Raw genomic sequence first — 10,621 nt, 5'->3', positions numbered from 1 at the left:
GTCGCGTATCAACCTCGGACCCGCTCCCAGGCGCCTGAGCGGTCGCGGGGGACAGCGATTCTGCGGGCTGTGAAGTGTTTTCGCCGCACTGGATTCACAGGTCGCAGCTTTCGCTGGTGCACCCCGAGTTTAGACCATCTCTTTCTCTTCCCCAGCGCCCCTTGATAACTCCCACGTTTACGTTTACGTTTACGTTTACGTGGGAGATGGGGAACTTCAAATGCAGCGCCATTCCTGTTTGCGGAAGGGAAGCCGAGGGTCCGGGAGGATTAGGAGAGACTGGACGCGGCAGTTGGCCCTGCCCGCGGGGAGACCGCCGCCGCGGACCCGCACGGGGCTCACACTTGCAGCCAGGCTTGACCGCCTTCTGTCCCTGCAGGAGTGCAGGAGTGTGCACGGATGGGGGTCATCCACGAATTTAAGCTTTCGCTTAAGAGAGCCTTTTAAAACGTGCACAAGGGCAACATGAGGTTTAGTTGAAGGCACTTTCTATGCAGGACTTTGTACAGACGGGATAATGTCGCTTCTCATGGCTGTGATCGGACTGGCTCTCCTGCCTGAAATAAGGGGTCAGGTACCATCTGCTTTAGGAAGCCCCTTCTTGAGGGATGTGTCTCTTGTTAGGTCCAGTGACCTCTACCCATTCATCTAACTGTCCCATGTGTTTGACACCCACGTTCTTTGTAAAGTATCATGACAGAAAAATCACATCAAATGAAAAGAAACGGGATCTGTCCCTTGAGTGTTCAGAGCCCTGTCTTTAGGAGGTCTATGGTGTCCTGGGGTGGATGTTGTGCTGCACCACCTAGGTCCCCCCTTCAGGACTAAAGCAGGTCTTCAGCTACTGAATGTTGGCAAAAAGAGCCACTTTCCCATGGCACAAGTCCCTTTCCAGGGGGCAGCCTGAGTCCAGTGACTGGTTGATGCATCCCAGCCCCTCACCCCAATTTAGGATTCCTTTGATTGGCCGGCCTAGCTCTAGGCGCCCCCTAGAGGTTGTGGGTGTGACTGCACCGCAGCCCAAGTTTCCCTTTGCCCAAACGTGCCGCCTTCTGTCAAGGAGTGTTAGTTAAGAGCATGCGCTATGGGGTCAGACCTACCAGGTTGTCACTCGTTAGCAGTGTGCTCTTAGATAACTTATTTCTCAAAATTTTATCTAGTACTTCTGTAAAATGGGTATTATAATAATGTTTGTTATGACAATAAATGTGATTATGTATGCAAAGCCCTTTGCACAGTATCTGAAATACAGGAAGTGCTCAGTAATACTATGTTGGTTATTATCTGACTTAAAATCCTACCACAGTAGCGATATATATCTTTTATATTGGAGCAGATGTATGTATGTGAAGGGGTCAAATTATTATTTTAAATCTTGGAGATTCAGAGCTGAAAGGAAATACAGAGATGGCTCCAAAATTACAGAAATAAGCTCAACTCACGTATTTCCTTACAATGAAGAAATGGGAGGTTCAGAGAACTGCAACAGTAGTGATAATTTATTGAGGGTCTTCTGTATGTCAAACCCACTAATATACACCATTTCTTTCAAACTCCGCAATAACCTTGTAAGTGACATAGACACTACTGTTGCCATTTTAGAGAAGACAAAATGTCAGAGGTTAAGAAATGTGTTTAAAGTGGTGACAGTTAGCAACTGACAGAGGGGGATGCAAACTGAGAGCCATCTGATTCCTATGCCCATGGGCTCTGCAATACATCACACACTGCTTTTTTCCTTAGAGTCGTGAAGCCAGGTTTAAAATACCAGAAATTTGATTCAAAGTGTGATTCAACTTTCCCATGTAGCCTCCTCTCCAAAATGAGACACGGCGGCCGTAAAAGCCAGTAGGACACAATTTGCTCAAGACCAAACTGAAACAAGAGGCAGGCTAATCCAGGGGTCCCCAACCCCCGGGCCAGTACTGGTCCGTGGCCTGTTAGGAACCGGGCTGCACAGCAGGAGGTGAGCAGCCCGCCAGCAGACAGCGTACAAATCTTCATCTGTATTTACAGCCACTCCCCATCGCTCACATTACCTCCTGAGCTCCTCCTCCTGTCAGATCAGCATCGGCATCAGATTGTCATAGAAGCGCGAACCCTACTGTGAACTGTGCATGCAAGGGATCTAGGTTGTGTGCTCCCTACGAGAATCCAATGCCTGATGATCTGAGGTGGAGCTGAGGCAGTGATGCCAGCACTGGGGAGCAGCTGCAAATACAGATTATCATTAGCAGAGAGGTTTGACTGCACAGAGACCATAATAAATCAATTGCTTGCAGACTCATATCAATCTTATCAGTGAGTGGCAAGTGAAAACAAGCTCAGGGCTCCCACTGATTCTGAATTATTTTAAGTTGTATAATTATTTCATTATATATTTACAATGTAATAATAATAGAAATAAAGTGCACAATAAATGTAATGAGCTTCAATCATCCTGAAACCATCCCCCTACCCCCACCACCATTCTGTGGAAAAATTTTCTTCCACGAAACTGGTCCCTGGTGCCAAAAAGGTTGGGGACCGCTGGGCTAACCCATTACATCACTATGTAATATTATGCTACCCTGTCTCATAACTCATCAACAGCTGACATTATAAATACATGGGTCCTCATGCTGTCTATAAGGGATGATAATAAAAACCAGGAATCATATGCCAGAGTCCATAAGGGATGGGAGGGGAACTGAAAGTATACACACCATTCACCTCAACCCCAGTCATCACTGCTTTCAGTCAACAAGGTGTAGAGCCAAGCAAAGCAAGCAGCAGAGTTGCTTTACAATGCATTTTCATGGACATAACCTTGAACTCTGCTCACACCTGGTGGTTCCCTTGGCAGGATTTCTAAGACTTCTGACCTCTCTTTTTTGTACAATAATCTGAACAAGCCAGGAACATTTTTATAAGCCTAAACAAAACAAAACAAGATGTTTCAAATTGGAGAGACAAAGGCTGGCGGGGGGTGGGGGGAGTACATTCAAATTCTCTGAAATCATGGAGTTATGAATCTAGCTACTGACAAACCTTGGCAAACAGTTTTATGGTATAGCTATTAAAGCTTCAAAGAAAGAAAAGACAAAGACGTATCTGACATGCTAAGTTTTTTAAGACTGTCACCCTAATAGATTATATTTTAAGAAAAGCTTTAAAGATTTTTAGATAAATCTTTGACAGATTCATGGAGCGTTTCATGGAAAATTAGTGTTTGGAAGTGATCAGGAAACGTAATGACACACTTTTCTTGGTGCCACTGTCAGAAGCAGCTAGCATTGCTCCAAGTTCATTAGATCCTCAACATGTTTGTTGACAATGGATGTGCTTGGAGCCACACTAATGCAGAAATTCATGTTTTCATAAGGTGAACACAGGCTTTTTCTTTTTCTGATTAAAGTCTTCATATTTCCACTTACAACGGAAAATTCAACTAAGTTGGTAATAAATGTGGTTCTATGTTTAAATGTGAATACTCTATATTAACTAAACAAATTTTATCACAGGTATAATTCTTTCCTCTTGATTATTGACTGTTCTGGCAAGAGCTCATGCCTACCTTTTAAATTTCTGAGAAACAGCCACTATACCCCATCACCCCCTTCCATCTCCTCCTCCTTCTGTCCCAGCACCTCAGCTGTCCACCCCACTCCCCCATGCCCATTTCCTCAATTCCTTTTATTTGGTATCAAAACCACAATTTATTTCTCAGTTGTTTTAAAGTAGGTATTTTTTTCTTTGACTTTCTTTTTGGTCCAGTGCTATCTGTTTTATCTTTATCTTGTGCCCTGCCCATATTAGGGACAGAAGAATATAAAACTTTAAATTTCACCAATCCTTGTGAGACTTTTTCCTTGATTATTAAGGTAGCTTTTTCTTGGAGAACAGTTTTCCATGACTTCAGTTGTTGAACTTAACAGACTTGCCTTGTAGGTTTCTTTGGCAACTAATTTTAAATATTGATTTATGAAGTTAGAAAATGCAAATTTTATAAAAGAATACAAAAAGTGAACAGGCAACTTTCTTAGTAGCAAACTAAATAGATAAAAATCAAGGACAATGTGAATCAAATAATATACAAACTTTTATTCAAAGTTAATTCAAGAAAGACACATTTTGGTCATTTTTAAAGTAAGATTAATTGAAGATCTCAGAAAAATTCTATCTGATCAACACAGATGGCTACTCACAGAAAGTTGTCTTTTCTGTTAATAGCAGCTAAATTTATACACACAGAAAAAATTCTTAAGACCATGCAAATTCAGTTCAATTCCATACATTCATTATATTCATCAAAAACCTGCAGTAATGTTCATGCCAAACCGTTAAGAAAAAAATTTGAAATATACACCAAAACATGACCAAGATTAAACCAAAGAAAATAATAAATAAGCATAATTTATATTTTATTTTAAAAAGTTTGGCATCACACATGTATTCAAGTGTGTTACACCAGTTCGTTCCTCAGAAGTGGCATTTTAAAGTGTTAAGCATTGTTAAATATCAAAAAATACAACTCTGTTTTACAATGTAGTACTGGCATAATTCAAAGTACTGTGCCAATTATAAATAGTATAATCAAGTTTCAAACATCTTTTCAAACATATTTAAAGGAAAGCAAATAGACACACATTTATATGCACACAATTTATTATATTCATGTAATCAAACATATTTTATAAAAGCAAACAGTTTTATCCCTCAACTAGTTTGTATACTTACACAGAGTTTAATACCTGTTCAAAGATTTTCAGTTCTTGTGTATACAGATTTTCAGGAGAAGGAATAAAGATGAAACTTAATTTTACAAGAACACATATTTATCCCGCTTCACAAAATAATCCAGTCATTCAAGATTGGTAACTAGTCTTTGTGAAAGCAACTATTGTCCAAAGACTACAGAATAATACTGCAGTCCAAGTTTCTTATTAAAATTCAGTCAGCTGCTGCTCACTGCAGAAAAGCTTACGCGGTGCATCTACCAAAAATAATCTTCAATATCTGACGCCTATAAAGGCAGATGATCTTATCTTCTGCGGAGACTTAAAGTGCAGCTACAAGTGGAGAAGTGCTAGACTCTCAGTCACTTCAGAAGTACTTGTTGAAGTCTGCTTCTTCTCATGTGTAAATGTGCTGAAAATGTCCTTCAGGCTCATAATGGTTTATCAATAACTGTGACCCCTGAACAAAGAAACGAAGAAATAAAACAGAAGTCACAGGAATCATTCTGTATCTCTGAGAAAATACTGAAGTTTTTATATTATTACTTAAGAGGGACTGAACAGATCATGATGTTTCAAAATCTCTTTCTTAGAAACTTTAGTATTACTATCATTTTAATCTAAATGACAATGAAATCTTTGTTTAAAAATTAGGGACCAAAACTACCTAAGACTATTTAATCCAGAGCTCGTCTTTTGCTCTTCACAGTTACAATTAAGGGAAAATAATTTTACTCAAGAAATACTAAGATCCACTTAATACTCAAAGGGGCACAAACAGACTTTTAAGAGTGATGAATATTTTCATTACCTTGATTGTGGTGGTTTTGTGGTTATATACATATGTCAAAACTAATAAAACTGTACACTTTAAATATATGCTATTTATTCTATGTCAGATATATCTCAATAAAGCCATTTTAAAAAATTTCACGTAATTTTGAGGAATGCTATCCTGGGATCCTACTCTATATATCAATAGTTCTAGGGCTTCCCTGGTGGCGCAGTGGTTGAGAGTCCGTCTGCCGATGCAGGGGACACGGGTTCGTGCCCCGGTCTGGGAGGATCCCACATGCCGCGGAGCGGCTGGGCCCGTGGGCCATGGCCGCTGAGCCTGCGCGTCCAGAGCCTGTGCTCCGCAATGGTAGAGGCCACAACAGTGAGAGGCCCGCGTACCCCAAAAAAAAAAAAAAAAAAAAAAAAAAAAAAAAATTAATAGTTCTATTAGGTGTTGTTTTAGATGACAAGTAACAGTGATGGTTAATTAGTATAAATTTCTTTTTTCCCCACTGTTAAATCTATATTAGAATGTTACTGAAACATTCTAATATTTAAAGCAATATAAATATCAGAATAAACTACATGCAACATATACTTTTAAAGACTCATCATTATATTTATTAAAGAGCATTACCATTTCTCTTACGAAGAGAATGGACCAAACTGATATTTTATAATTCAATCAGTGCTGTGCTTAAGTAAGAAAATTACTCTGTAGCCTCACTGTAATAGTATCACATGGAGCCCTGCCAGGGGAGATGTTATAGGGCTCATATCTTTTGGATATTTGAGTAATTAAAGCCTTGCTACATTGTGAATTCCATGACACTGCATACAGATGTAGCCATATTAAATTTTATGATGCCACACTGGAAAGATTTGTAATTTTGAATACAAGTGACTACAGAATGACAAAAGGATACTAGTGCTTTATTTCAGAATATACATATCTGATATTAATTATTTTGAGAATAAGAAATAAGATATACTTTGAGAAAAGACTTCCTTCTTATATAGGAGAAAAACATTCTTTTTTTTTTTTTTTGCAGTACACGGGCCTCTCACTGTTGTGGCCTCTCCTGTTACGGAGCACAGGCACCGGACGCGCAGCCTCAGCAGCCATGGCTCACGGGCCCAGCCACCCGCGGCATGTGGGATCTTCCCAGACCGGGGCACAAACCTGTGTCCCCTGCATCGGCAGGCGGACTCTCAACCACTGTGCCACCAGGGAAGCCCCGAGAAAAACATTCTTAATGTAAAAATCATAATGATGTAATCCTTTCGTATTATAATAGAAGACTATAAGAAAACTGAACAATTATTACCTGCGTAACTTCTCCCTGTGCTCATACAAGATGACACAACTGTCCATTTATCAGTTGTTGGGTTATAATATTCTACTGATGCCAAGTTACAGGAACCATCATCCCCTCCAACTACATATAACAGACCGTTAACTGCACAAACTCCTTTAAAAAAATTACAGAGAGAAAACAATTATTTTAAAAATTTGGATGAATATAAGTATCCCTGAATGTGTCTGGTGAGGTGATCCAGAGACACGTACTTCCTGGAAAGAGGCAAGGAGAGAAGATGGGGGAACCCGAAAAGAATTCCTTTATATCTGAGAATCTAATACTAACTGTAAGCTCCTACTCATGTTACTTATGCAGTAGATGCTTTATATATGCATTATTTCATTTAACCTTCACAATAACCTTACTTTACAGGTTAGAAACTATTTTAATTCCCATTTTATTAAAAACAGTAGGAAATTAAAGGTCAAAGAACTCTCCCAAAGTCAGCTTCTACGGAAATCCTAAGGATAAAGGAAAAATAAATATATATATTAGTAGAAAGTAAAAATGATTCTGAATTTTAATTATTATACTGACTGGTCAACTATTTTATCTCCTTTAAAAGGGAAAACAGTATTATTTATTTAATTATTATGAGAATAAAATATTTTTTGGATTTTTGCGAAATTCAAAACATCTAGAAAAGTATAAAGAAAAAAAGTCCACCACTAATCCTATACCGCTTAGAATCCTGATCATCGAAATTCTGGCTCTTTTCTACATGTATATACTCAGACACTCCTTTTTTTAACCCCAAAGTAGCTCATACTACACATGCTACTTTTTACTCACTCCCACCAAACAATATATACCTTGGACATTTCCCCAAGTTAATAAATACAGATCTACATAATTTTTAATGGCTGCATAGTATTCCATGTATGATAATACCATAATTTGTCTTTTACTGATGGATTTTAAGTTATTTTCAGCTTTTTTGCTCTTATCAATAATGTTACAATGAACAAGGATCTCTTGCACATTTTGCATACTTGTGCAATAATTTTCTTAATATAAATGTTTACAAAGAAAACTGCTGAGTGAAAAGATAAACACATTTTAAAAGCTCTTTATTTCAATTTATTTTTTAAAAGCATATTTAATAATTTTAAACACGATTCAGAGCTTTTATGAACTGGTACTACAGGGCATCAAAACATCCAGAAGGGTGCTGCCCGCACACTGGTCTCTCTACAGACAGTTTTGCTAACACAATTAATAGGTGCTTGTAGATTTTTAACGTAACAAAATAATGAGCCCAAATCTCTACACAGCATTTAAAAGCAATAGTATCTTCTGTGCAAATGGAGTGGATCCCCTTTACTCAAACTCTGTTGTGCTACTATGATAGTCTCTCGACAGGAAGCAAACTCATATCATTTTAAAGTAGTTCAAATACCTGAAAAGCAAGAGCAGGATGACAATAGCTCTACATACACAAAGTGTCTCCTTATTCTTCTGGCTAGAAGAAATGAGCTAATTTTGATTTGAAAACAATAAAACAAGGGTAGAGAAAAAATAAGATTAGAATAATCTTTAGGAAAATAATAACAAAAGTTCAAATTGCAAATGAATTTCCTAATCCAGGAAGCACATGCACGTATGCTTTTCTAACTTCATATGTGCTGGGCCCCAGATTTGTGGGTCTTACTATTAATAGTTCTGGACTATCCATAGCTGAGAGAGTTTTAGTACTTCACCAAGTACCAGTTGTACCAGTTGGATGAGGTAAAAGGTCAAGTAAATTAATTTTATATTTTGCTCTGTTGAGCAAGTTCTTGCAGTCACATATACTTATCTCCCTTAGTGATCACATTTAAATTAAAGAGAAATTAAGAAGAACATTTCTGGGGGGATGGAGGGTGCATCTTGCAACATCATCCAGTGGTATACAGTGAGTTTGAGAATCATCAGGAACTTATTTTGGATTATGGGAACTGGCATGAAGACAATGGCATTTTTAAAAAAATGAGAATTTCCCAAAAAGACTACCCAGGTACCCTGAATCTATTTTCCATTTCTATTTCCCTTCTACAGATCTTCTTTTTAAGTAGGTAGTTCTGTACCTACTTAAAGAGATCTTGAAGACCTCAGCTTTCTTAAAATTATTGTTGTTGTTATTTTAGCTTTTCCATTTTCTAGAAACCCTGAACTGTATTAAATTGAGGTTGCTTCTTCAGGCTTCCCCTCCAGATTCAGATAAATAACTAGTTTTTTAATCTGGTATAAATATTTACTCAACTAGACTAAATTCCCTGAGAACTGGGCTCCAGAATGTGATACAGGTAGACACTCAAAAATGTCTGTGGTAAGAATGAATGAATTCAAGTATCAAATAAAGAGGGTTCTTCCTCTAATTAAGTCTCTACATTCATCACCAAAAAGTAAACTTTGACAGATATTATAAGTTAACAGAAGGATCACATCAACCTGTTATGTCCAGACACTATACTAGGCATTCACTATATAGGATTATTACAAAAGTTTCTGCCTTTAAAGAGCAAGTCTATTAGGGAACTCAGATCAGTAAAAGAACAATGGAAATACACAGTGATACTCTGAATACAATTCAGTATAAATTTTGTAATCATAAACTAGATAGATACCTGCATTTCTTCTACACATGTTCATATCTGCAACCTGTCTCCATGTGTTGGTGGCAGGATCATACACTTCAACACTTTTTCGTACTAAAGGGCCATCATGACCCCCGACAGCATACAATAAGTTGTTTAGCACACCAACACCTGTAAAACACAAAGAACCAAACAATAGTAGAGTAAAAGGGACAAGAAATTTATAATATATTAGGGTTTCTTCAAATGACTTGTAAATAAAACTTCTGAAATGATTATTCATATTAAAAGTCAATATTAAAGCATACAGCCTAAGAAGTAGAAACAAATAGAATTACAAATGAGAATCTCAGAACTATTGTTCTACAAAAGCATGTCAAATACAATAAAAATAATATGGAGGTGAAACACAGAGAGGGAAGTCCTTTACACGAATCTTTTGAAAACAACTTTCATGATAAAAGCAAACCAATATTAGAGCATAAAATCTGTAAGCAATGGATATGGAGTTGATTATTAAGCAAGTTCTCCAATAAGCACTAAAAACAAAAACCTAAAAGTAATGCCAAACAATGTAAATAATTAAACAAAACAGAAGCCTTTAATATAACACTTTAGAAATTTTACAAAGTGAAATTTAAGTGCAGCTACCTACCAACTCTACCTGCATAATGCAAAAGACATTTTAAGTGTCACTAGAATCAGCATATATTTTCTGATAATATAAAGAGATGCCATCATTTCACTTGTTTAATTCTTTTCCATCATTTCCATGCTTCAATTACTAAATGAGGTTCCTATTCACCTGCTCCACTCCGTCTGGTACTCATTTCTGCTATATAGGTCCACTCGTTTGCTGTGGCGCTGTAGCATTCTACTGTGCTGAGACACTGACGTGAAGCTCCATCATAACCCCCGACAGCATAAAGCAGACCTAAACATGGAATCACAGAGAAAGCCAAATTCATAAAAAGCTATTTTTTCAAGTCAGGAAATAATACATTTTCCTCCTTGGTAGCAGAGTTTACCTTTAAAGTATTAGGAACTATTTAAAATCTTGCCTAATGGTGATAGGTGGACTTACCAAATCATATTATTAAGATCTGCAGAATATATATGATATTAATGTAACACTTTCATCAATAATCTGACTGATAGAACAAGAAAGTACACTCAGTATACCTTTGGA

General features: G+C 37.5%; 1 protein-coding gene across 3 annotated transcripts in view; it reads right to left on the bottom strand.

The window, feature by feature from the left end:
• Positions 1 to 4,063: 4,063 nt before the first annotated feature.
• The window catches only part of KLHL2 (kelch like family member 2), a 126,677-nt gene continuing 120,119 nt past the window's right edge, over positions 4,064 to 10,621 (bottom strand). For all 3 annotated transcript variants that reach the window (XM_032632629.1, XM_032632632.1, XM_032632630.1), the window contains 4 exons: positions 10,238 to 10,366; positions 9,463 to 9,603; positions 6,824 to 6,967; positions 4,064 to 5,178 (listed from right to left, as the gene is read on the bottom strand). In XM_032632629.1, the coding sequence (XP_032488520.1) occupies positions 5,150 to 5,178; positions 6,824 to 6,967; positions 9,463 to 9,603; positions 10,238 to 10,366 (443 nt within the window). In that variant the 3' untranslated portion in view covers positions 4,064 to 5,149. The remainder of the gene's footprint in view (positions 5,179 to 6,823; positions 6,968 to 9,462; positions 9,604 to 10,237; positions 10,367 to 10,621) is intronic.

This window comes from Phocoena sinus, chromosome 5 (genome assembly GCF_008692025.1).
Source record: "Phocoena sinus isolate mPhoSin1 chromosome 5, mPhoSin1.pri, whole genome shotgun sequence".
NCBI lineage: Eukaryota > Metazoa > Chordata > Mammalia > Artiodactyla > Phocoenidae > Phocoena > Phocoena sinus.
This window is presented reverse-complemented; position numbering and strand designations above follow the sequence as displayed.